At 36.7% G+C, this 26,546-nt stretch overlaps 12 protein-coding genes across 12 annotated transcripts; 7 read left to right on the top strand and 5 right to left on the bottom strand.

Annotated features, from left to right (window-relative positions):
• Positions 1–360: 360 nt before the first annotated feature.
• FDP41_009125 (uncharacterized protein) lies at positions 361–4,889 on the top strand (the record flags this gene model as incomplete). The annotated part of the gene is made up of 3 exons (XM_044713052.1): positions 361–1,280; positions 1,363–1,632; positions 1,709–4,889. 3 exons carry the CDS (start codon positions 361–363, stop codon positions 4,887–4,889), a joined length of 4,371 nt encoding a protein of 1,456 aa, XP_044557590.1.
• Positions 4,890–5,064: 175 nt separating this feature from the next.
• FDP41_009124 (uncharacterized protein) lies at positions 5,065–5,454 on the top strand (the record flags this gene model as incomplete). The annotated part of the gene is made up of 1 exon (XM_044713051.1): positions 5,065–5,454. One exon carries the CDS (start codon positions 5,065–5,067, stop codon positions 5,452–5,454), a length of 390 nt encoding a protein of 129 aa, XP_044557589.1.
• Positions 5,455–5,648: 194 nt separating this feature from the next.
• FDP41_009123 (uncharacterized protein) lies at positions 5,649–6,338 on the bottom strand (the record flags this gene model as incomplete). Its single annotated transcript, XM_044713050.1, has 1 exon — positions 5,649–6,338. The coding sequence occupies one exon, from the start codon at positions 6,336–6,338 to the stop codon at positions 5,649–5,651; it is 690 nt and encodes a 229-aa protein (XP_044557588.1).
• A 1,406-nt stretch (positions 6,339–7,744) lies between these two features.
• FDP41_009122 (uncharacterized protein) lies at positions 7,745–8,239 on the bottom strand (the record flags this gene model as incomplete). The annotated part of the gene is made up of 1 exon (XM_044713049.1): positions 7,745–8,239. The coding sequence occupies one exon, from the start codon at positions 8,237–8,239 to the stop codon at positions 7,745–7,747; it is 495 nt and encodes a 164-aa protein (XP_044557587.1).
• A 2,635-nt stretch (positions 8,240–10,874) lies between these two features.
• Positions 10,875–11,504, bottom strand: FDP41_009121 (uncharacterized protein; the record flags this gene model as incomplete). The annotated part of the gene is made up of 1 exon (XM_044713048.1): positions 10,875–11,504. The coding sequence occupies one exon, from the start codon at positions 11,502–11,504 to the stop codon at positions 10,875–10,877; it is 630 nt and encodes a 209-aa protein (XP_044557586.1).
• Positions 11,505–13,924: 2,420 nt separating this feature from the next.
• FDP41_009120 (uncharacterized protein) lies at positions 13,925–15,100 on the top strand (the record flags this gene model as incomplete). The annotated part of the gene is made up of 1 exon (XM_044713047.1): positions 13,925–15,100. One exon carries the CDS (start codon positions 13,925–13,927, stop codon positions 15,098–15,100), a length of 1,176 nt encoding a protein of 391 aa, XP_044557585.1.
• A 629-nt stretch (positions 15,101–15,729) lies between these two features.
• On the top strand, positions 15,730–18,015 carry FDP41_009119 (uncharacterized protein; the record flags this gene model as incomplete). Its single annotated transcript, XM_044713045.1, has 3 exons — positions 15,730–16,052; positions 16,191–16,242; positions 16,339–18,015. The coding sequence occupies 3 exons, from the start codon at positions 15,730–15,732 to the stop codon at positions 18,013–18,015; spliced, it is 2,052 nt and encodes a 683-aa protein (XP_044557584.1).
• Positions 18,016–18,176: 161 nt separating this feature from the next.
• FDP41_009118 (uncharacterized protein) lies at positions 18,177–20,003 on the top strand (the record flags this gene model as incomplete). Its single annotated transcript, XM_044713044.1, has 1 exon — positions 18,177–20,003. The coding sequence occupies one exon, from the start codon at positions 18,177–18,179 to the stop codon at positions 20,001–20,003; it is 1,827 nt and encodes a 608-aa protein (XP_044557583.1).
• Positions 20,004–20,214: 211 nt separating this feature from the next.
• On the top strand, positions 20,215–22,311 carry FDP41_009117 (uncharacterized protein; the record flags this gene model as incomplete). The annotated part of the gene is made up of 1 exon (XM_044713043.1): positions 20,215–22,311. The coding sequence occupies one exon, from the start codon at positions 20,215–20,217 to the stop codon at positions 22,309–22,311; it is 2,097 nt and encodes a 698-aa protein (XP_044557582.1).
• Positions 22,312–22,467: 156 nt separating this feature from the next.
• On the top strand, positions 22,468–23,754 carry FDP41_009116 (uncharacterized protein; the record flags this gene model as incomplete). Its single annotated transcript, XM_044713042.1, has 4 exons — positions 22,468–22,840; positions 22,979–23,038; positions 23,112–23,538; positions 23,610–23,754. The coding sequence occupies 4 exons, from the start codon at positions 22,468–22,470 to the stop codon at positions 23,752–23,754; spliced, it is 1,005 nt and encodes a 334-aa protein (XP_044557581.1).
• A 54-nt stretch (positions 23,755–23,808) lies between these two features.
• Positions 23,809–24,765, bottom strand: FDP41_009115 (uncharacterized protein; the record flags this gene model as incomplete). Its single annotated transcript, XM_044713041.1, has 1 exon — positions 23,809–24,765. The coding sequence occupies one exon, from the start codon at positions 24,763–24,765 to the stop codon at positions 23,809–23,811; it is 957 nt and encodes a 318-aa protein (XP_044557580.1).
• A 14-nt stretch (positions 24,766–24,779) lies between these two features.
• On the bottom strand, positions 24,780–26,234 carry FDP41_009114 (uncharacterized protein; the record flags this gene model as incomplete). Its single annotated transcript, XM_044713040.1, has 2 exons — positions 24,780–25,624; positions 25,739–26,234. The coding sequence occupies 2 exons, from the start codon at positions 26,232–26,234 to the stop codon at positions 24,780–24,782; spliced, it is 1,341 nt and encodes a 446-aa protein (XP_044557579.1).
• Between the last annotated feature and the right edge of the window lie 312 nt (positions 26,235–26,546).

Genomic DNA, 26,546 nt, shown 5'->3' with positions numbered 1-26,546 from the left:
CTTTGACGAATCAAATTGAGCAATTCGTCGTTAACCATTCGTTCGTTAATTGATAAAGTGAATTAGTAAATATTGACAGTTCATTGTTGCACGACAGCTGTTTTGTTGTTGTTGTTGGGATTTATCAATCTCCTGAAGATGTCATTGACAAATCATTATAAAGGTCATACAAAAAAAAGCGCCAACTTAATTACAGGTTTGAAAAGGCTCATCCTACATCGGAGGTATCACGAACCTATCAATTAGATTTATTGTGCTCACTTTTTTTCGTTGTACATACAACTCCCATAATTTATTGTTTCATCATCCCATCATTCACTCATTATTTATTGAATTGAATATCACAATTTATTGATTCCTATGCAAGAAAATCACGAATACAATTCGGGTCAAAAAGTGGCACCTGGGGTCGCTGCTAAAAAGATGATCCCGACACCATTGGGTCAAATCAACAAAGGAGGAAGTAAGGGTTCTATTGGCAATAACATTCATCATCACCAGGGAGGAGCATCAGGTTTAAAATTAGAGCGAATTATCGGAAGTACTGTCTATAATCAACATTCATTCCAATTACACCCTTCAGCCATTCCAATGTCGGGAGCCCTTCCTTTAATGATTGGAGGTCACAGTATGAATTCTGAAATTGTGGCCTATTTGGCAGGAACCTTTGTCGTTCTTTACAACATTAAGAGAAGTAAGCAAGTGAAATATTTAGAGCACCCAACGTCGAACAAACCCTTCAGTTGCATTGCATTTTCAAAGGATGGTCAATATTTAGCAGCCGGTGAGAGAGGCCCCAAACCATCCATTGCTGTTTGGGATTTGCATCAAATATTTTCTCCTTCAATTAACAACAAGGAGAACAATAATGACACGAATGTGACATTAGAAAAACCAAAAATCACTTTTGATGTGAAGAGTAAGGAAAAAGGTCACGAACATGAGATTAAGCAAATTTGTTTTTCCAAAGATTCCAAAATGCTCATAAGTTTAGGTGCTGAAAATGAATTGAAAATCTGGGACCTTGTTCCTGCCTCTGGTCAATCATCACCTAGTGTCGGAAAGGGAGAATTGAAATTTTCAAAAAATGTGGACGAAACCAACGATATTGCTTTGGCTCCTAATGATGACAATGGTTTCATAACGGTGGGAAAAGGTTTCGTGAGATTTTGGTCCTATGCAAGAACAGCAAAATCGTCCCTCATCTCGGTCCGATCAGTTTTATGTAACCTCGATGTGTGGAAGCAAGCAAATTTTGTTAGTATTGAATCAAGAGGAAAGTAAGTTTCGTGATGATTGTGAACTAGTCGTTTGTCATCAACATTTTTCTTTTGATCCATATTGAATATGTTCTTTTGATAGGAATGAACACTCGGAAGTGTATGCAATTACTGAAGACGGAATTCTTTGTAAAATAGACCCAAAATGCAAGGAACTACAAAGCTGGGTAAACACCAAAGTCCAAAAAGCCTTCTCCATGTCAGTCTCCGATAAATACATTGCCACTGCAAGCGCGAAAGGAGTGGTTCGATTGTTTGAAACCAAAACTCTGCAATTCAAGAAGACCCTTCCCGAACCACCACCATCCACCAGTCACATTACCATGAAAAGTGTCAATAATATCAACAATAGGTACGTATGAATGATCAAGCATGATGATTGAACCATTTAAATCTATTCTTGCATTCTTTGTTGATCATTCAAATAGCTATGTCAAGCCTGCTGTATCGGAGGACTTCATACCTCCAAGTGCACTTGCTTGCGGCATTTTCGGTGAAAAGGTTGCTGTCATGTATGACGATAGGAGTTTATTTGTGTGGGATATTTCGAATCTGTCCTTAATATCCAAATATAGGTCGTTCATCAGTCACTCTGGCTGTGTTTGGGATCTTGATGTTCTTCCTGTCAATACAAAATCAAGTCTTCCACCAGGGACATTTGCCACTTGCTCCTCTGATAATACTATCAGATTTTGGAATATTGACTCGGATCAAGAAGAGAATATTCGTTCTTCGGTTGCTGGCAAAAGTGCCTTCTGTAAGGAGCTTCTTGCTGTGTTGCACATTCCTCCCAGTGTTAAGAATGCTGACGGTGGTATTCGAAGTATCAGTTTTTCTCCAGATGGATCTGCAATTATTTCGGGTGACAAGCAAGGACATGTAAGAGTCCATGATGTGTTCAATTTTGACCCAATATACACGGAGTTTGCACACGAGTCTGAAGTTCTATGCTTGGACAGCCATCAACTACCAAACGGAGATATCATTTTTGGCTCTGGCAGCCGTGACCGTATGATTCACCTTTACAAAATGAGCCATAGAAATGTGGATGTTGTACAAACCTTAGATGACCATAGCTCCTCTGTTACTTCCCTTAAATTTAGCTCCACTACCACAAAAGACGGTGAAGTTCTCAAACTAGTCAGTATTGGAGCAGAGAAATCTGTGGTATTCAGAAGGGTTGAGGATGTTGCTAGTAAGAAGAGCGTTCGAGTTGTACGATATCAACAAACTCCATCACCTTTTTCTGTATTTGATTTGGATGTTGACATTACTGGAAAATGGGCAGTAACAGCTGGACAAGGAAAGAGAATTAACGTGTATGATATTGAATCTGGAAAATGCAAACAATATATCGAGACAAAAGACAACAAACCTGTCAAGACAGGAGTTGATAATGCAGATCCATTGAAGGTTAAACTATGCCCTGCTGGTATTATTGCTGTCACAAGTGCTTCAGACAAACATTTGAGAGTGTATTCCTTCTATCGCAGAATGCTTATTTCTAGAGTGAAAGGACATGCTGATGTTATCACCTCAATATCTTTTACGCACGATCTCAAGAGATTAATTACTACATCGGCAGATGGTTGCATTTTTATTTGGTCCATTGGCACTAATTTAACCAAACAAATGATGGAGAGAATGGATGAATTAGAAAAACTAAAACGAGCATCATCCATGATGAACAGCCCAGTTCCATCCGCTCATCACATGCAACCTTCTCAACAACCACAACCTCCTACACCCAAGTCGAGCGATCATGATATCAAAAACGTACCCATTGCTTTTTCACAGCTTCCTCCACCTCCATCTGCAAGAGGTTTACCATCTTCAGAACTCGTAAAGTCTTTGAGCAAACAGCTCTTTGATTTGGATCAAAAAGACACTTCAGAACCACATGAAGAGAATGAACAACACTCCAATAAGGCCACTCCATCTTCACAGCCCATCTTACGAGACACGTTGCTACCTCAATGGGCTAAGGGTGCAAGTGCTTCCCCAAAACCTACAGACAAGAAGGATGACGAAGATAAACCGCTGTCGAAATGGGCAGAACGAGTGGTCGAGAAGGATAACTTTAAACTCATTGCTAATGTTGAGGATGTAGATCGGTCTCTCATATCCAATAAGAGAGTGCCTACTCCTTCTGACGGCAATGATGATGATCTTGTGAACTCTGACGAAATGCTCCATCAAGATCAAGGCGCACTTCTTGACAAGCACAAAAACCTTATTGAAGATCTGAGCGATGGTGAAGATTCGAATGATGAAGATAACATTATCATGTTTCCTTCATCTGAAAATAGTTCTGATACTAGTTTTCAAGTGGCTGAAAATGATCACACAGACTTTGTTCAGGATCAACCTTCCGAAGAAAAGAATGAAATCAGTCTTTTGGCTGACAATTTGAGCATGATACCCAATAATGGTGAATCGATTCAGGTAGGAGATTTGGAAGCAGTGAGTGACAGTGACGACGAAAGTGACGATGAAAGTGAGGTATCTCGAATGATTTCCAAAAAAATGGAAGATGATCTTGCCAAACCGGTGACGATCCCATCTATCCTACGTAGTAGCATTACCTCATCCTTTAAGATGAACAAGCAAGAGGAAGATAACAATCAAAACTCTCGTGCTGTAAACAATTTGTTGCAAAATCCACCAGTGGATGAATCTGCAGAGAGGTTTTCCATCGATACCATTTGTAAGAAATTACGAGATGCTCATGAAGACTCACAAATTGAGATTATTGTTGAAGAAAAGCCAGCTGTCAATACGAAAGCGGAAATTGATCGTAAGCTCAACGAGTTTAAAGAATTCTTATCCAAACATGAACCCTATACAGCAACACATTTGGAAACTGAGGTTGTAACAGAATCAGTCATGAAGACAACTGATGCTTCAAAGAATAACCAACCTGAGGTGCAAAAACAGGTTGAAATCCCTCAATCAAGAAGCACAGTTACGTCACAGGACACCTCAAGCTCACCCAAAGATTGTAAAACAAAAACAGAATGCGCTGGTATTGTCGAGGTACCTGTTTTCCCAATGGTAGCTCATGCAAGCCCACAGTTAGGAAACAAAATTGATGATTCAACCATTGAAAATTCACCATCTCTCATGAAAAAAGAATTATCCTTTGATATAACGGAAACACATTCACAATTGATGGATCAATCTGACATGGTTCAAATACAAACTCCAAGAGAAAAACCAGAACCATCGAAAGTGACCAAGATTAAGAACAATATTGCAAAATTGACATGTGCATTCGAAGAAACTATCAAAGAAATGGAAGAACTTTCATATAATAATTCTGATGGAGCTATGGAAGCGATTAATTCTTTCCAAAAGATGGTTGCTCAAATGAATGTCCGAATGAGTCAAAGTGCTCGTTTATCAAGTTCTCATTCACATTTTGTGTTCTCAACTCCTCAAAATTTGTATGCATCCTCAGGAACTCAGCTTTCACTACCGCTTAATGAAAGCAATTCAAGTCCAACAACAACGGCACCACCGCAAGTTGACGTCTCTGACATGCTTGAAAGATATTCATCCGTACTTATTGACTACATTATGAAGAAAGTTGATAACCAAATGAAATAATCCAGGATTTTGAATTCAATGTACTAGACTTTAATTAATCCCTGATCGATATTTATAACAACTTTCCAAATTTAGATGATCTTTAGAAACCAGCAACCTCAACAACATTTCTCTCTTTAAAAAAATCAACAACCTCAAGCTCGAGATTCAAACCAAACATCCTCTTCAAATCAACATGATCACACTTCTTCAAAAGCTCAAACTTCTAAACAATTCTCACAGATCCTTCTCAACTCTTCTTTCCTCTCAATTCTATCCAGCGACAAAGAAACCAACGTCAACCACAGGCACTAATATTGGCAACACTGATTTTTCACACATTGACGGATATGGAACTTCTGTAAAAAATCAAAAAGAACCTAAAAAACAAACCTATGAAAATTTACCAAAAAACAAACCCTCCTCAGATCCTTACAAGGAGCAAAAGAAACTCGTTGAACAAATCAAGAAGGGTAAAGATCAATTAGAATTGGAAGGAAGAGAAAAACCAGAAAAGATGACATTGAAAACATCTTCCTCTCCTTCTAGACCTAAGAAAGGTGCACCCAAAAGAAAGGGTTTTTAAAAATGTTTGTGGATTGTTCTCGAATTTAAAAAGACATTTCCAAAAAGAAGATTTGGAGAATGATTAGGGTTCCCATCATTTGAACCGTGTTGATCCGTTATTGTAAATAAATATATGATGATTTCAATGCATCGAATATTTATTGGATAATTAAAAATTGATAAATATTTACAATGTTCACACATATGTCATCTCTAATCTACAATTTGAAACATGGGAAACGCACGACACGTGGTGTAGAGTTCCATTTCATCCAAAGCATTTTCTTTCTGATTCGACTTTTCGAACATGGATCCTTTAACGTGCGGAGAAGGTTTCTTTTGAGTTTCATGACTTAAAATCTGCTCCGAAAATCCTGCACGTGACAATCGGTCATAATTTTCCTTCTCTGACATTTGCTGAGAAAGAAGAAAATCTTCAAATTCTTCTCTTGGTACCACATTGACGATATACTGAAGTGCAGCACCTGAAGTACATTCGTTTCGTTTCAGTGGATGAACAATCTTTTCTCTTGTATCTCCCAAATTTGGTAAACGAGCAACCAAACGACAATCCAAATCCAATTGTTGTCTCAAATATTGATCCAAAATTTGAAAACTGTCGACCTGATACGCCTTCATCCAAATCGAACACAATGTGATAAGCTGTTCGTAATTTTTGCTTTGATCGAACATTTCAAAGTTGTGTTTCATCACATCAGCAATTTCATTGGTGGAAAGTTTCGAAATGTCGGACGCGTTCGAAAAAACACTTCGAAACATTAATGGTTTTGCATGAGGATTCGCATTCAAAAGTGTGACTGGTTCGTCAATACCGTAAAAGTTTTTGGGAGAAGGCAAACTTGAAAGTCGTAAAGAATTAAAAATCGATCGGACCGAGTGCATGTTGGTGTGAAAATTTGCTTGCGACGCATGGACTGTCACTTGTCTTTGAATAATTTCCTGCGCTGGATTCGATAGGGTCTGATTTTTCAGCCACCTCCAGGGTGATCTTCTATTCATCATGATGATGGTGGTGGTGGTGATGGGATCTTTGTGGTGTTCTGATTTGGAAAATTAAATTAATTAAACAAAAGAATTTTCAAAATTGTTGACGAGAGGATATCTTGGCTTGATTAACTAATGGTAATAAATAACGCAATTTTTTAATAATAAAGAGTTTGCTTTTTGAGTTGATTTTAAAAAAAGAAATGCAATTTATAAAGACAAATTGTTCAATTAAAGTATCTCTATATTAGGAAATTTCTAAAATCCTCTCATTGGAATTTCTGTCATGCATTTCAAAGTTAATCCTCACTGTAATATCTTGAATGATTCTATCTTGATTAAAACTAAAGCCATTTTCTGTTTCTCAAGCTTTTAACCTTTGAATTGTAAAGAAAGAGAATCAAATTGTAAATATTCAAAAGCGTTGTATTCACATTTAGATTCTCTTTCACAAGATTTTCAATGTCCATTCTGACAATATTTATCCAAATTGTGTTAAATGTATATCCTTCTTTCCAATTTCTATTTTTATTAATCGTGATTTGTAAATCCTTTCACATAATGGTGTCATTCTTGATGAATTTATAAAGAATAGGATCAATGCACCAAAGCATGTCCATGAACAATCCATTCTTCTTTGCGACATGATTTTCATTGATAATCAATGACATGCCACTAATCAGGAAATCATTTATTTGGTTATCAGTATACCAAAAGATCATATTTTTTTAGCATAGATGGGATTGTTTACTCTAATTGAGAGATGACATGCGCGAGAAATTTTGGACATTCTTTCTCCTCGCATGAATCGGATGTAAGTTTCAAAATGTGTATTAGCTCACAAATATGTGTTCAAAGAACCATTCTTCCACCATGTTGAGCTTTCGTTATTGTATCCTCTTTGTGTCACAACGGATGAGTGTCGTTGAACGATGTACGAGAAGTGATGACTTGTTGTCATGTGAGCGAAGTCAATGGCCATCGACACAATGCTTTACCAGAAGAGTGGAAATTAAGTTGAAACTAGTGAACCAAGTTGTCAGTCTTTGAGAATGAACAAAAGATTTGAAAATCAAGCGACATCTTGAAATAAATTAAACACGTTTTTATAAACATTCATTGTTGAAAGGTTTTCAAAATTGCAAAATTGTGATGATGAAACATTCATCAATCGCTCTTGAAGAAAGGAGAAAAGGAAGAAGGAAGGGAATAACACAGAGGCAGTCCTAGTAGTACTGGTGGTGATGGTGATGATGATGGCAGGAAGGAAGGATAACTTAGAGGAAGTAGATGGGTTTGAAAGTTCAATTCAACAAAGCAAAAGCTTGTTTCATCTCATCATCCACAAACAAACCAAATTCTTCCATTCCGCTCAATTCTTGTAAACACATTCGGATATTCTCTTGGATGGAAATTATTGAGGAAGAGTCGGTGGATGATGATGAGGAAGAACTGGATGATGAGGAAGACATGTCCATATTCGAGTTGTTGATCATCACGGAACCAGAATGTTTTGGAGATTCCACTAAAGGAGAGGTTCTTCGAGTTCTCTTTGGAGAAGAAGAAGCCTTGATTGGTTTTCTCTCTTGTTGAAGATGAGATACCGACGAGGAAGAGGAGATCATTGGATTCATCAAATCTTGAGTAAATTCTTCCAAACTTGTTGGAGATCCCTTTCTCTTTCTTCCATTCGTATTCGTGGAGGTGGTTCCTTCTTGCTCATGAATGGCAGCAGAAGAAAGGCTCAACGAGGTATGTAAGGAAAAAGATTCTGTGGCAGCGAGTGTGGTGGAGAACATTTTTGGCGGTAAATGCGGTTAGTGGTTGAGTGGCGGTTGTTGTGGTCGATTTTTTTTCGTTGTTTTGAGTCTTTTCAGCTTGTGGTGCTGTTCAGTATTTATTGGAATCTCTTCCTGTCAGGTGTCTTGTTCGAAAATGGTAATTGATAATTTAAATGTAGAGCAAAATTACGAATTTGTCGTTGAGTGAAAATTCATTGGAGAAAATGCCGTGAAAAAGTTTTTGCCTGGATGAAGATGACCAATGTATATTAAAATGTTTTTCAGATCAGATTTGGGCAATCATTGTGTGTTCGAGCAAAAGTGAAACCTTTTGTACAAATATGGAATTCAGAGGTTGAGAATGGAAGTTGTCAAGTCGAATAACTTCAAAAATAAAAAATTTGAAACATATAGCTCATAATGTGAAATATTAGGTCACCCATTGAACTTTTTTACTTTTAACCGCCAATCACAGAGATTCTCTCAATCTCTCGTTGATGGAAAGGAGCATGTTTTTATCGACGAGTAGATACACAATCCAACTTACGTTTTTATTTACAGAAACTTTTTTCACATCTTTTAATGCCTCAAATCCTTAGAAAAAGTTTTTCTAAACCTTTCTGGAAATCTGTAAAACAATGAATACATTGTCATCTGCATGTGCCCATTTCGTTATGGTTCTGATCCTCTCATATTAGGAAGTAACATTGGATATTATGGACAATTCACAAAGATTTCCTTTTGAATTGTGAAAAATCAAAAGATAGTAAAAATGATACGTTCGGAAATCTCCCAGTATCACCATGACTCAGTTCCTTTTGATTCGATATATTCTTTCAAAAGATTCTAGAGCATTTAGTCAAATGATGAAGCTCTTAAATGGCAATCATTCTCATCAACATCTTCGCAACCGGTGGTTTTGAATTCAAAGGATTTGGACATTTAAAGATCAATTGTGATTGTGTTCTCGGAGTTCTCCCCCTCCTCATCACTCTTCCTGCTGCAAAAACATATTTCCAAAAAGTCGAAAGCACTTTTATATCTCTGTTTTCAACAAAAGAGGAAAAGTGTTGGTGATGAATCGTTCATGAAAAAGCCCTTAAATTTCTATTCTTCGTCATAACTTCACTAAAGATCGATTTTATTGAGAAACCAATGCATGTTTTCACTGTGACACAGGAATGAGTTGTTGGACATCTGGCAGCGATTCATAGAAAAACCAAACATTAGTTTATAAATAACTGGTGGTCATTTGTAATATTGATAGTATGTATTCATTCAATTTTGGATAAACATTGAATTTAACCATTCATAGACAGCAATCCGAAATCATTCATGAACATATTTTTCTCCAACAGGAATTAAATGGTGAAAAAAATTTGCAGAAAATAAAGAACAAACAAGCCTTTTATAACCATTCGGAATTCACAATTTCACAAAACAAGCATTAATTTCACCTTGACACTTAAAAGTCAAGTCGTTTCGAACATTTTGGCAAAAATTCGTCGAGCTCAAATAAGGAAATGAGTCATGCGAAAGAAACTTCCATTTGCCATTTTAGAAAAAAATTAAATCCGGCAAAGGAATTGTTTATGCATCACGTCCTTTGAAGATTGTTTTTGAAAAATTCATAATTTTTTCCATGGTTGTTAGTGTGTTTGTTTAAAAAGGAAGTGTGTTTCATCAAAAGGATAATGCACTTGGAATTTATTGCATGAGGTCTTTTTGGAAATCATGGTTTTACTGTAAAAGTTTCATTCACATTGAAACTCTCATTAAGGGTTGTCAACAGAAGATGTTATTAAGGACTGTCACATTTATGAAGTCTCTCATGCAGAGTGTATAACAAATACTGACATGAAGACGACAATGAGACCAGCTGTCATTGCTAGAACACCATCAAAGATCTTTCAAGGAAATGTCAAATTCGAATTGATTCCACCGATCGTCATAATTGATGGTTTAAATTAGGAAAAACTATAAATGGTAAAACCTGTTCTTGTGTTTAATTTGAATGAGAGAAAGTCATTCGTGTGAAAAGATATCATCATGATCGAAATGATCTCCTAACAGATCCATGCACTCTTTCATTCCTTCATCGGCAACGATTTCACCTTTGCTGAAAGATGACATTTTTTTGTAATTGTTGTATAAATTCAAGTTCACTTACAATTCAAACAACATGGCGCCTTCACCTCAAAAGACATTACAAGTTCATACAAAGGTGTTCAACACAACATGAATTTCTTTCTCACTGCATTTTATTCATCCATTTTCATAGTGCTCAAGTTGTTTCATGGATTTTCATTAGTGAGCTCGATGAGACCTCCTATTGAACTAGAGAGAACACAGAAAGTGTTTTTTGCGGCATTGAACACTTTGTGTGGTTTATTGGAGTCGTCAAGTCAGTGGTTGGAGAGTTCGATCGAAACACGAAACACATTGAGCAACAACATCGAGTTGATTTCTTTTGATTCATAATTTATTTTATATACATTTTACATTCAAGTGTGGGGGTGTTTGTCAATATTTGACAAGTATTGTTTGATTCAGGTCATTTGATTCAAACCTAGAATAGGAAGGAAGAGGAGAAGAAGAACTAGGGAGGAGAGGGAATAATGAGAGTGTCGTCATGTCGTCGTCATGTCATTCATTATTGATTGAGAAGTGAAAGAGCGTGTTCCATATCTGCCTTTGAGAAAATACTTTCTGAAACGCACATCGAACTAAACATGTCATCGTTGTTCAACTCATTCATAATGTTTTCAATTTGTGAGAAACAATCTTTCATATTGAGAGAGAGAGCAGAAATGGATGAAGTGTCAGCCTTCAAAGGATCCATTGGGAAACTTTCTTGGGTCTTCTTTTCGCTCAATCGAATGAGTGGAACTTGTTTCTTGGTTGGTGACATGTTGGCTGTGTAACTTTCAACGATTTTGCTCTTCTTGGTGGATGGAATTTCGAGAGAGAGCTCTTCTTCTTCTTGTTGTTTGGTTTCTTGTTCACGGTTGTGGTTTTCAGGGAATTCGTCTTCGTTGGAGACATTCTTTGAACGAGAAGCCATCTTTCTCTTTTTGGAATTGGTTGGAGTGGTGGCTGAGGAAGTGTAAATGGAACTTTCGAAGGAGAAAGAATTGTCCGAGTAGAGGGAAGCAGCAGACATCATGTCTTCAAAGGACATGGTTTCAAAATTGAGTTGACAGCTGGCAGGTGTGGTGGTTTTGACAGCAAGTGCTGGTTGTTGAGGATGAGTGGAATTCATTCTTCTGGTAGTGGATGGCATTTTAGTTGTCGTGTGGAGATATAGGTGTGCCTTCAATTCAGCTGAACTAGACCAGGTCGTCTGCTTTGAATTGGTTGTTTTTTTTCAATGTGTTTGGGCTGAGCTTTGTTTTCTTTGGTGTAGTTTTATACTTTTTATTTTATGTCAACTGTCAATTATTCTTTTTGGTCAATAGTGTGTCAGATGCGGAGTAGAATCATGAAGTTCGAAATGATGCGTTGTGCTGTTTTTCATGGCCATTTACATACATTCAAAAATTAACTCAGGTTTTGATAAATTAATAAATTACCGTCCCAAACAAGAAAAAACCACCACTTTGAAAAGATTACTTTACCGCCAACACCATTATTTCATGCATTTTACAACTCTCTTGTAATGATATTTGAATACATCATTACAAATTGTGAAATGTAGAAGTGTACAACACATGAAACCGACAACGTTATGCTTATTATCTCCATGTTGGAGGCAAATCAACGATCATAACGACAATGAACGAACGAGAGATGAGAAGGAGAATTGAAACTCTTGTCGTGGTCATGTACACTCAAGAGATTGAAGTGAACCAAATTGGTTATCTCTTGCTTTTGGCGTTCTCATTGAGTCGAATCACTCGACATGAATTTGCATGATTATCTCTGTAGATCTATTATGCTCAACGAATTTCGAGTGTGTCTACCAATGCTTGCTGGTGGATTCCTTTGCTTCATCCCTGTGAATTCCATCGAGAGATACTCCAAATCGATTTGTATGTCATGACTCACATTCCACTTGGCAACACGTTATAAAAATGTGTAACTGTAGTTTCTCTCAATGATGTAAGTACATCATTTTTCCAAATATTGCATATAAAATGATTAATTTGGAAAAATCAAGTAAAAAAGTCAAACTTGTATCAAAATCGAACGGAAGTGAAATATTGTTCCTGGTTGGAATTGTTTGCTCACTACTCCCAGCACTATTCGTGCTACGAAAGCGAAATAATTCCAACAGTATATTCCCTTTGGATGCAACACTCGGGCGCTGCAACTCCTATTGCCGAAAAATTTCCTCTTCCATACAATAATTCGAGTTTGGCGATAAATGAAGGAAGTACTGTTCTCGTCGACCAAATTATCATAAAAGTAAAACGTATGGGAGGATGAATATTCAACCAGTTGCTATCAACAAAATCCTTTTGTGTTTTGGCAGAGCAATAAAAGGGCCTCTCTGACCTCAGGCTCATCTTTGGAGGTTTTCTGCCGTGGCTCCTGAGAATGAATGGCCCATATCTTTTGATCTACAGTGAAGTGATTCATTGGGAGAGACTCTTGAGAGCAATGGACCAAACTCCTGGAGGTCCTGGGTCGTTCCTCCTTTCTTCTTTCCATTGAGGGTTGATGAAACCGAATTTAATAGGATTGTTGAGTGTGGATCCTCTCAATACAATTCCAAATTCTACATCCATGAACAGACAGGCTACCAATAGGTACCAGCCTCAACACTTCTCAAAGATCCAAACCACCCTGGTCAATAATGCCTCTCCCAACTCTGAAATTCTGTTGAGAGAAAAAAAAACATTCCCCCTCTCAAGTAAGGAAACGGTTTGAAAATTTTTTTTTCATAAAATTAAGGTCGTGATGGGAGATGATGAAACAACACTTGAGGGACCTCCATACCTGTCATTGACAAATCAACACAAGTCAAAACAGGTAAAGATGGGAAAGAGATCAATTCAGTTGGTGCTAGTTGTAATAAATTGTGAGTCTCTTGTTGTAGCAGGGCCTACGTTGACCTTCTTTGTACATGAAGAACACTACAAAATTGTAGAATTGTATATGAATTGAATGAGTGGATTATTACAATAAAGAGATGAACAACTTTTGAATACATCCATTTTGAAATATAAGTGAGGATAGAACAAAAAAGAAGACTGCTGTTTGAATAACCTTACGTGGTTTGCAATTTCAAATCACTCATCAACATCATTGTATAACCGTGTCATGAAGGATCCTTCATGAAATATTATTTTCATTGATTTCGAATTGTTCGGTGCAAAACACGACAAAAATGGATGTGACTCTGGCTCTGACAATGGACCCTTCTCTCCAAAAGCGTCATCGAAAAGAACTCCGCTGCATGAAAGAATCAATTTCAAAAGAGTTGAAATTTTCACAAACATGAATTTCTTCACTTGAAAGATGATACTTTCAAAGAAAGAAACTAGCTAACAGAAATGGGGATGTAGTTTCAGGTGATTATTTTGATTTGAGATACCACATACGTCGTGTTCATGATTTTGCAACTTGATGAGGATGGAACACACCAGCTTCGACCATCTTAGTGGTTAAAACATGACGTGCACTCACTCCAAAACATTCCATTGTAAAAAACAATCCTTCCAAAAATAATTTCAAAAAATAAACACCCACAACACCAGAATGCTATCAGTTACATCATCAACTTCAAGATTTGGTTCAGTCTCAGTGCAGCAATCCTCTCGCAACATGATGATGGAAGAATTCAGTAACTCATTCAATGAAAATGATTTCTTAGATGATGAACCCCTTGTTGTTGTTGAGAGTGGGGAAGATTCACGTCCAGATTTGATATCCCAACAACAATGTCCTGCCACCTTGATACTTTACTTGAAAGACTCTCGCAATCGCGATGTTGTGGTTCAACGGCAAATCATTCAAGACTTGATCATCATGAATGATTTTGAAGGCCTGATGAAAAGAATTGCTTTGCTCTTTGAATCCTTTCCCAATCAACACAATTTAGACAAAATTTCCACTCTTTCTGTGGTGATGCAAATAGTCTGTAGGGTGGGCTCCTGCAAGAAGCAAGCTCTCACCAATGATTCTGAATGGAGAGATGCTCTTCAAAGATTGTTGCAATCAAATTGCACCTGCATGGAATTGTTTGTCAAACTCAAGTATCACAAACAGAAACCAAAGAATGCTTCCTCATACGTAACACGAGCTCTTGTTCCATCCTATCACCAAAAGACTCACTCTTTGCTTGACAACCACATGTTCTATCAAAAGAAAAGACCAATCAGGTCACTTTTCAAACTTGATAGCTTCGACTTCAATGCAAGCAGCTTTGATAGAATAATTGTTGATGCCACCAGTATGATGTTAGCTGTGAAGGAACTGAAGCATTTACTGCTTTACAAAAATAGAAAGGAACAAGCTGAGAGATTTATCCTCAAATTGTTCTCTCATTTGCACCATGTCAACTCACTCAAACTCATGCACATTTGTTTCAACTCAACAAGCAATCTTGTCATTCCAGAGAATCAGAGAGACATTGATGCTGACACATTTGTTGTGTCAGTTGCTCCAGCATTCTCTTTTGTGAATGAACAAGTCGTTGAGTCGGCAAACAGGCAGATTATTGCTGGTTATTTGGAATCTTGCCTGGTCGTTACAAACGACTGTGTATTGACAAAGGAGATGAAGAACATGGGTGTCAAGTGTTGTACTCCAAAATCATTTTTGAAACAGAGCTTTAAAGCGTTCTCTAGATCCAATAAGGAAATGAACGTTTCCAAGAAGAGCTCTTTTAGAGAGTGGATTTCTAGCCATGTCGATATCCCAATGTTTCACTAAATTTATTTCTCCAAAATTGAATGGCACTCAACACAATACGCTTATCCTCTGACAGAGCCTGTTTACCTCGCCAGAATCTTTGTGTAATAATAAGTTACTCGTTTTATTGTTAGAAACATATTCAATTTCATATCCATTTCATCAATGTAGCAATCTTTGAAATAAAGCTAAGCATTAAACGCACAATTACCAGATTCCTTATCAAATGGCAGCATGTTTTTGCGCTGTTGCTGTCTCCATACGCTCGCACACACAGAATTCCCTCTCTTGAAAGTTTCTATCGCACTTGTTCCATTTTGATATCGCAATAGGCGGATGATCGGTGTTGAGGTAAAATTAAAGCAACGCAAAGATGCGACATGGAGAATCAACAACTCGAAAAAAATTCAAAACACTTTCTTTGCTCCTCTATATTGAGAGCCATCTCCCAACAGCACAACATTGCGATTTTTTGTTCGGAATTGACTCGTTCGAATTTATACCGTTCTCAATTCATTATCATCACTACCCATTCCTATCATCCTCTGTTTTTCATTGTAAATATTCCTTTTTTGAATAAGAGAGAGTGAATAACAATAACCGGTCCAAACATTCAATCCCAATTTTGATTCCCCTTTCTTTACTATCACATGACAGCCGAAGTTGAACAACCACAACAACCTACTGTTGTTGTTGAAATTAATGGCAACAATAGCAACGATAACCCATCATCACAATCAGTAGAGGAGATACAAAACAAGGCAATCACCAACACTCAACAACAACAAGAATCAAACGCCAGACGACCTTCCAGAAATCCCTTCAAAAGAAAAAAGAAACAAAAAGAAGCCGAGAGCAGACCTGATGAAGAAGTTCCTGACGTGAGAGAACCTAATTTAAAATTCAAAGATGCTTTTACCATGTACAAAATTATCGGATGGAACTGGATACTGGTGTTCATTGGTATCATTGGGTAAGTTGTTGAAATTCATTGTCAACCAAAGAGGATGATGGATAACTTTTAAACTTTTTCATTACGAACACTGTGCCTTTGCCAACGTAAATGTGTATTGTAATAATACTTCACTCACGTTGTCTAACTTTACAATAGAGCCATGGGTGCTGGTGTTATTCCATTGTCTTTCCAATTTCTTATCGGAGATGTAAGTACATGTGCCGAGTGTGTCAAATTTGAATCATCATCATTTATTGGAATCTCAATCTCCTCTCATGTCAACTCTATTTATACACAAAAATAGCTCATTAACGTTTTTACACCTGTCCGTGCAGACGGTTCATTGGTGCCGCCACAAGAAATGAAAGATGGTGTCTCCAAGTATGCCTCCTATTTTGCAATTATTGCTGCTGGTGCAGCTGTTGCAAACTTTTTGAAAGATTTCTTTTTGAACTGGGCTTCTGAAAGAATCGGAATGAATGTGAGAGGAGCTTATTTTGATGCTCTTACAAGACAAGAAATGGGCTTTTTCGATATCAAGAAAATTGGAGCCCTCACTGTGACATTGTCTGAAGACGTGAACAGAGTTCAAGAGATTTACTCGGTGAAAATTGCAACCTTATTCCAAAACCTTACTCAATTCGTCATTGGTCTCGTGTTGGCTTTTACCAGTGGTTGGCAAATGACTTTTGTGATGATTTCCACTCTGCCTCTCATGGTTGGAGGAGTTGTTATTTTGGGAGGTGTGATCCGATCTTTGACGGCTCGAATCAATAAGGCCAACGACCACAGCGCTTTCATTGCCACTGAAGTTATGAGCTCCATGAGAACAGTGAGAAGTATGGCTGGTGAAGAGAAGGAACGTGCCAGATATGGCAAAGATTTGAGAAAAATGTATTTGGCTGGTATTGGAAAATCCGTTGCTCAGGGTATTACTTTTGGTGCTTTAATTGGTATTTTGTGGGGAACTACTGCTTTGGCATTTTGGTATGGAGGTGGTTTGGTCGTTGACAAGACTATGGACGTGGGTGCCATGTTGAAGGTCTTTGGATTGTCTTTGTTTGCCATTATTGGTATCAGCCAAGCTGGTTCCTTCTTCCCTGATTTTGGTAAGGCCATGGTCTCACAAAAAGCTATCCTCAAGATTATTAAGAGAGTTCCTGCCATCACTTTCAAGGGAGGAAAAACTTTGGATGTTGTGAAGGGTAATATTCGTTTCGAAAATGTCGATTTTATTTATCCATCTCGACCAAATGTCACAGTCTTAAAAGATTTTAGTTTGGAAATTACACCAGGTCAAGCGGTCGCTTTGGTTGGCCCATCAGGTTCAGGAAAGTCAACCATTGTCGGATTAGTGGAAAAATTCTACGAACCAGCGAAAGGAAAAGTTTACATTGATGGAGTGGACATTTCTGAAATTGATCCAATGTGGTTGCACAGAAATGTTGGAATTGTCACTCAGGAACCAGTCTTGTTTGCTACCTCCATTTATAACAACATTGCTTATGCAGTGGGAGAACAGAATGTCACTCCTCAACAAGTGGAGGAAGCTGCTCGAGCTGCCAATTGTCACAACTTTATTATGGACCTCCCACAAAAATATAACACAATATTGGGAGAAAAGGGTGTGTCATTATCAGGTGGTCAAAAACAAAGAATCGCCATCGCCAGAGCCCTCGTTCAAAATCCTCAAATTTTACTCCTTGACGAAGCTACCTCTGCCTTGGATACTGAATCTGAAGCTTTGGTCCAAGCTGCTTTGGATCACTTGATGAAAGGTCGTACCACCATTTGTATTGCTCACAGATTGTCCACAGTTAAGAACGCAGACAAGATTTGTGTATTGGCTAAGGGTGTTCTCAAGGAAACTGGTACTCACGACGAGTTGATGAAAATTGAGAATGGTATTTACAAGGGTTTGGCTGAGAAACAAATGTTATTCAGTCATAATGAGGATTTGGAAGATGTTATGGACATTTAATGCTTTCACACATTTCCTCATAAATGATCATTTTAAAATCAACGAGTTTTCATTTATCAAATATGATATTAGGTATTTTTTTCCTTCTTTATTTCAATAATGGATTTTCCTTACAAGATAAAACATTCATTGACAAGAGACATTCAAAATACAAAAAAACAATGAACCACAGCCCTCACATCTCCCAAACACTTCCAAGCTCTCCAGACTTCAAAGACCCAACCACAACAATACCTTCCACAAGCACTTGTATCAATGATCATGTTTCATCGTCTGTCAATGATCATTTCGAATGCCACTCACTTCCAACATCACCAACAGCACATTATGCCCTACATCATTCATTGCGAAATACAATACAACACCTTCCTTCTCAGATCTTCCTTCAACCACAACCACCTCTTCAAATTTGGATGAACTACCTCGTGGAGAATGAAAAGGAAAAACAACTATTGAGAAATGAAATTATTGATCTTCGGAGACAAAAGGAGGTGTTGTATGGAAATGATTTGAAAAGTTTTTTGAAAAAAAGTTTTCAAGAATTGACACAACAATTACGTCAACAATTCAATGAAGAAAAGAATCAGCACTCTTCCGAACAGTTTGTTCGAGTGAATGAATTGCTTGAGTGGTGTCACCATCATCCACTCAACCCATCGAAGGATCATCATCAAGAATGGGAAAAGTTTTCTCAAGAATTGTTGCAAATGGTCAAACAGCATGAAAGGAACGTCACCAATGTATTGGAAAGCTCCTTGCAAATACAAAAGCAGGAAACTCGACATGCATGTGAACATTTCGAAAAAGAAATGAATTCCATTGGACAGAAATTAAATTCAAATATTGAGAGGTTCAACACTTTGAATATGGAACTTTTACAACAAGTTCAATGCAATCAACAGCAACAACAACAAGAACAACAATGGATGAACCTCTTTGCAGAGATGATGAAAAGTAAAGATCAAGAGATTGCATTAAGAGATGAGCTCGTGAAGGAACTCAAAGATCGACACAGTCAAGATCAAGAATTATGGAAATTACAACATGAAAATCTTCATCAATATGCTCAAGAACTCGAATGTATCGTCGAACAGTTAAAGGAAGAATTACAACAACAAGATGCATCCATACAATCACTGAAAGATTCGTTTCAAGAAATTGAACTTGAAAATTCTACTCTCAAAGAAAATTTTGAGAATCAAGTGGAAGAAATAACGCAACATTATGAATTAGAATTGAAAGAGTTTGAATTAAATGCTTCTTTAGAGAAGAGACAATTGCAAGATCAATATTTTGAAAATTCATTGTCACTTAAAAGTTTTATTGGTCAACAAGAGGTTGAAATTGCAACATTGAGAAAAGAAGTTTCTCTTCGAACGAGAGAAAACAACTCTCTGTCACAACATTGCAAGGCCATTGAAATGAGAATGCAAACACAAATCATGCAATTGGAAACAGAATTGTTGGAACTAGAAAAAAAGAATGAAACCATACAACAAGAATATGACCAAGAATTGGACACAATCAAACAATCCATTCAAAGCAGTTATTCCAATCAAATAGAGGAACTACAGAATGAAGATTCACAAAAGGATTCAAAAATCGATCAATTAGAACTCGAAATTCAACAATTAAGGGAATTCGAGAAAGAACTTCAACAGGACAAGAAACATTTCACACAAGAATTGAATCTCATGAAACAATTATATGAAGATCAGATGAGAGAATTAGAATTTTACAAAAGAGCTCAATTAAGTCAATTCATTCACCAGAGAGCTGACCCTCAGAAGAATGATGAAGTGGAGCAGAATGGAGAACATGTTGGATGCATCTCCATCACTTCTTACACTCCCTCGCATTCGTTCTGTCACTTATCATCCACCAGAACACCTAGAAAAAGTCCTAATTCAACACCAAACCATTCACCATCTAATCGCAACACCAAACTCAAATTTCTCGCTCCCTCAAGAAATGGAATATTCATGTAATAATTGCCATGTTTTAAAAAGAATGCCAAACAGTTAATGACAACAAATATGAATACCCATCATGAGTATATATCCTATTTCCATGCTTCAACATCTAACTCAATATAAACATTTAACATTTTCAGCTCAATGAAATGAACTCACAAAACAAATACCAATGCACAAGAAACGACAAGAACAATGAACTTGAGAACAAATTTTCCAAAAAAAAATGCAAAAGAAACCATCGAACGATCATCAAGAGAATGTCATTGAGGATGAGAATGACACTTCGGAAAGTACCAAATGGGACACAATTTCCATTCCGATCACATCTTCAAGTGTTCAAAATTTTCAGCAACACCAAATATACAATCCATTTCAACGATTATTAGAAAATGAAGATATTCTCATCACAGTGATTGAATTTTTAGATCGATTTTTTGTATTATGGAATATTTCCTTGTGTTCGAAATATTTCCATCGACTCACTCATAAACCTTATGCCTATACGAGATTGTATTGGAATTTTTCACAATCACATTTACAACGTTTGGATTTAATGTCGAAATATTATTCGCAGTTGAAATATTTAGAAATTGAAGATTCGATTCATTTGAAGGAAAAGATCATCTCGGAATTGGAGGTGAAAAAGTTTAGAGATTTTCTAAAAGATCATTCGAGTACGATACAACATGTCGATATAGTTTTTCATAGAAATCAAGAATTGCTGTTTCATGAAATTGTGAAAGAATGTTCGGAATGGTTGAAATCTCTTTCGTTGAAGATTTCATTGTGGCCAGATTTTGCATGCAAAGCTTGTCAATCATTGAATCAGTTTTCACAGTTAGAAAAGTTGAAACTCAAGATTGGAAATAGTATTGATCCTGAACTGGTGTTGACAAGTTGCCGATCTTTGTTTGAAAAAGGAAAGTTGAGTCTCTTTCACTCAACAACTGTATTGAGATCGAAATCTCATGTTTTGCAATTCATTGATTACCTTAAATTGTCTCAAAAAACGATCAAAGATGTTGAGTTTTCAATGAATGCTCTCGAAAATGAGGAATTCAATGAAGTGATACCAAAACTGAATGTAGAATTATCAAATTGCAGACGAATAACAGTTACACTTCTTGAAGTGCAGGACTTGTCGAATGTCAACCATTTCACAGAAATGTCGTCCACTTGTTCGGAATTTAACATGAACTTGATTGGTGTCCAATGCCAATCTGCTATACGAATTAATCTCGAGAATGTGAAAATATTTAATGTAGAATCTGCTAAATATGAACCCAAAACAAATACTTTTCCTCCATCCATGACACATTTGACTTTTCAATTGAAATCTCTTGATACATTACCTAAAATGGACATTGAGTTTTTCCAAGTTTTTAAATTATTGAGAACATGCACGTTTCATCACGTGGAAATACCATCTCTTGAGAATGAAACTATCCATGTTTTACCTCTGCTTGAAAAATTACAATGCCACAATTGCAGAATTCAAAATATTCACTCTCTATTGAAATTTCCAAATTTGACAATTCTCGAATCTAATTCGTGCTTCTTTCCAGAAACACCATACTTTTACACTCCTAAAGAAGAACATTTCTTAAAATTGAAAGAACTCACCATTACGAATATGAAATCAGGAAAATTGAATTTACAAATTCTGAAAAACATGCAATTAGAACAACTCAATCTTTCACAAGCCCTTCTTGATTCCAACTTTCGTGACCATTTGCATTTCATTGAAAATATGCCCTCTCTCACCTATTTGAATCTCTCAAACGAGAACCAAGTTTTATCTGAAATTTTAAAACACATGAATTTTGAACGTCTCACCAACTTGAATTATCTCATCATGAAATATCATAGGACTTCACATAGGAGAGATTTATCATTTAAACTAAATTCAAGTATTTATCACCTCATTCACCACACGAGCATGATCTTTCCAATAATTAGTTCAGAAACTTTCATTAATATTGAACCTGATAAGTATCACCATGGCGGAGAAATGATCGACATTCCCATACTCACCAAAGAAAAAGCTTTGCAAATTGTAACCAAATTTATTCCTCGTTCCTATCAAGAACAAGAAGGTGAAATTCTCACAGTCTTGTATTGTAGAGAATATCATTACATTACTTTTAGCTTGCAAGGGAAATTTGGATATGTATTGGTCAAGAATGAACCCTCTAGGAATTATCCAATCATGAAGGGTCAACTCACGAAAGAGAATGTGGAACAGAGATATCTACTCGAGTACATGTTTCGAATTCCCTCTTCTGTGGAGAAATACAAAATGAAATGTGACATTATTTGAGAGAAGAGAGAATTTTCAGCAGTGTGTACATACATTTTCTGTGTCCTTCTCCTTTTTAAATGATTGATCGAGTTCACAATTCCATCAACAACGCTAACTATAGAAAATGTACTTGGAACAATTTTTGTAAACTCGATCAATAATTTTACAAAAAAAATGTCCAAAGTAAATTCAGAAGGAACAACGGATCATCGTTATTCATGGCTCAATTTCTTACCTTTTACGCGTCTACCTGGATCCGTTCTCTCAGAGAATAAACAAATATTTGAGGAAAAGAGTTATTATGTTCATCATCAACAGATTGATCTCTCGGAATGTATCAAAACGATGCAACAAGGAACTCTGCTGTTTGGACATGATGATGAAGAGAAGGCTCATGAGGAATTACGGAACTATTTTGAAAAACAAGAGGAGAAGCAGAATGAAGTATCCAATCGTTCCGGGGTTAAGGTTTTAGATGCTGATTGTTTGCAAGTTGCGTTAGAGTTGGAAGAGAAAACACATCGGAAACCATTGGTATTGAATTTAGGTAATTATGATGATATTCTTGGAATGAGTGATTGATTTGAGATTTTTAAATTTATGGTTTTGATGAACATGATGATGAATGGCTGCTTTCAATTTTGAAAATTGGGTTTTGAAAATTTTGCATGATCGATCAAAAAAGCAAATAGACATTGCGAACATGTGTGTGGAAAGTATTGGCATCCATATTTGGGTAGTCAAGGTAAGCCATTCTCTATACTGCAGGAATTAGCGTAAATGCTAAACATAATAATTTTGAAAATTGAAACATGAAGAGGAATTTATTGAAAGAAAAAGTGCAGTGTATAGATACAGTTTAGATCCGCAACATAATGAAAATTTAAAACAACAACTTGTTTCCAGAGTGAGCGATCCTAACAATATCACACATCACATCCCAAGATTTGGAGCCATTGTGTCATCAGGAGTGCCGATCATTAGAAAATTCGAAGAGACGAACGACTATGCTTTGACTGAAAATGTTAAAACGATTGACGTGGTGGCATGCGGTGCTGTAGATTTAAGACGCAAATGGTTTCGCGAAACTGATGTTCTGGATTATTTTGATTCGTCCAACAACTTTAATGAAGAAAAGTTCATCAAAGATACCAAGTTGAAAATTAGAATTGTGCTTTTGGCTGCTTTGAAAACAGGCCATACTGATCTGGTTCTGGGGGCATTGGGATGTGGAGCATTTCTAAAGTAAGTATTTGGTATGCACATTCATGTTTGATTGGTAACAGTTTGCAATTTGTTGTGTGACTCTTTTTTAGTGACCCTGTAATTGTGTCCAAGTGTTTCCATGAAGTGTTGAAAGAACCTCACTTTCACAACAAGTTTGAGAATATTTACTTTGCAATTTTAGGAAAGAAGAACTCGTCAATTTTCCAAAAAGAACTTGACGATTTGATTAATTGAGATTTTCAGTGGAGGATCAGTCAAACATAATGCAATTACGAGCCTACTGTCAACTCAATTGCGTGGTTCAGCAGATTTCGATTCTTCTTCAGATTTCTTTGGAATTTGCACGCCTCCACCTGTATACATTCCAACCACGTTAGCAACATTGTTATCATTATTGGTTTCACTACGATATTGCAATTGACATTCATCTTCAGGCAAGAATTTCACAATAAATTCGCCAATGGAAGATGGAACAATATGGGCTGTTTGTGATGTTGGATTTTTCTTAATGTCACTGCCAGTGCCGCTTGGACTGCTGCCTCGTATCATACTGGATGCCCATGAGCTCAATAATCCGCCACTATTAGAATTGGTGTTGGAGGCATTAATGTTGTTGCTGACATTATTTGTGTTCATCATTAAAGTATTGTCATCAAAAAGTCCCTTCTTCACCTTAAATGTCATTTGGACATCCTTAATATTCTCAATATGATTTTGCAAAGAAGCTTGAATATGACTTGTCAAATAAGAGGTCATACAGTGAATTCTCTCAGTAGATTGGGAGGCCAGCCAAATTCTAATCAATGCATAGGTTAATGGATTATACTTTTGTCCGATTTCTGATTCTTTCTTTGCCAAGAACACATGATTCACGACACAGTTTCCGCTTCCAGAAGTATAGAATGGAGCAAATCCAACAGTTGTAACATTTCCAGATGTATTAGTTGATCCTGATAAATTACTTCCAACGATATTCACTTCCTTACTTCTCAACTCTCCAGGGAATGCTTCAACGACATATTTTTGAACCATCTTGTTAAAATCATCCATTGTGTCACATTCCTTGAAATTGTGAACTACGACAAATGTAATCTTTCTTGGTTTACCAGTGGTTGGATTAATCCCATGATCTCTTCTGTACAATAATTCATACAATAATTGGTACTCTTCCCATGACATTTCATTCACAACAAATAAAATAAAGTGTGACATGTTTAACAAGAGTTCTTGAATCACATCTTCCATCATTTTCTTCTCTCTCACTGTCCTTTCAATGGCTTCATTCCATTGATGTTGAAATTCTGTTCTGTGTCTACCCATCGATGATGTGCAAACTGTTGCTGTTGATGAATAGTGAGTGACTGTTGTTGCATCATGGAGCTCATATTAATTGCAGGAACAGCAGTTGAGGTAGACAATGGACGTGATAATGATGAAGACGACATATTCTTGACCACCAATGGAATCATGTTGCTATTATTACTCATTGTGAAATTCATTTGAGAATTATTGGCAGGAATTTGAAATTGTTCTTGAGAAGCTTGTGGATTATTAGTAGTGATCACACTCGTCGTCACAACAATATCTTCCTGAGGTAGCATATTGTCTTTTTGAATTTCTTTCAATTGTCTCTTAATTTCTGAAATACGTATTGGACTTCTCAATCCCATCGTATCGACCAACAACCAATCTCTTCCTTGATTATTTCTTGGAACTTTGAAACACAATGGAGGAGTACTTTGTGTCAATCCCACACGTAAATCACTTCCGCTTAATTCATTTAACACATGAGTTTTTCCACAATTTTTGAAACCCAACACACTCACCACACAACTTGGTTGTTGAGTAAATTTGTGTTCAATTTCTGCAAAATAATTAATATAGTGATGATGGTTTCGTTTTTTGGAGAATTTTCTTTGATTCGATGACAAGGATTCAGAAGCAAATGGATCTTCAATGCTGTCACGAGGTGTTAAATCGCCAGCAGAAGAGGTGTTGTCATTCGAATGATCTGTAGAAGTGTTATTGGTGCTGGGTAGTCCACCAAAGGCAGAGCTAGGACTTGGTGGTCTTGAAGGTGCATTCAAAATTTGAGTTGGAAGAACTGAATCATTTCAGAGGATTTTAAATTTTTTGAAATTTCAATCATTAATTGAGAGTTTGTACACAATGAATAAATGAAACTTGAACTAATTGTAACACTTATACACAAACTTACCTCCAGGGACAATGGCTTGAGTATTAATAAACGATTGTGGTGTTGTGGTGGCATTGACATTTGACACTCCTTGAGCGGATGATGGTTGTGCATTTATCATGTGTGAATGAATACTTTGCATTAATTTTTGATTTTCCTCTTCATGTGCCATTGCAACCGCTTCACTCATCGATTGTTTAATTCGATCCAAAATTCGATATTCCAATTCTTTCGATAATTTAATGGACCATCCTTTTTGTGTTAAATGTTGTGGAGAAATTTCATCCATGTCAACAATTAAATCATAATCTTCATGACCATCATCGATTTGATAATTGAATCCTCCATATTCGGAATAAGAATTATATTCATCTCCAGAGAGAGAGGAACGTGTGGAGAGACTTTGAGAAGAAGCAATGACTCCAGAGGAATTAATTTTAGAAAGGTCCGTTGGAGTGGGATGTTTTACGGAAAGAGAGAAAGAGGTATTGTTGGTGTTGGAAGGAATGTTGCCCATTCGTTTTGTGTGTGATTCGTTCGTTGAAAATTATTTTTTAAACATGACATTTGACGTTTACCTTGCTGAGACAAAAGGAAACTCAAGGTCTCAAATTCGATGAATAGACATTCTTCTAGTGGTATTCTTCTTTCATTGGCACTTGAATCCAATGGAAAATGTAAACGCTGGTCTGCATTGACCATCTTCAAGAATTTTACAATTTCTGAAAGATGCATTTCCAAATGTAGAATTCACAAAATCATTCATCAAAATCCAAATGTACAAGAAAGAGAACTCACGAACTGTTCAAGAAGAAAAAAATTCTTGTCA

The sequence above is a fragment of the Naegleria fowleri genome (assembly GCF_008403515.1).
Source record: "Naegleria fowleri strain ATCC 30894 chromosome Unknown tig66, whole genome shotgun sequence".
Classification (NCBI taxonomy): domain Eukaryota; phylum Heterolobosea; class Eutetramitea; order Acrasida; family Naegleriidae; genus Naegleria; species Naegleria fowleri.
Note: the sequence above shows the minus strand (reverse complement) of the source record. Positions and strands in the feature narration are given on the sequence as shown.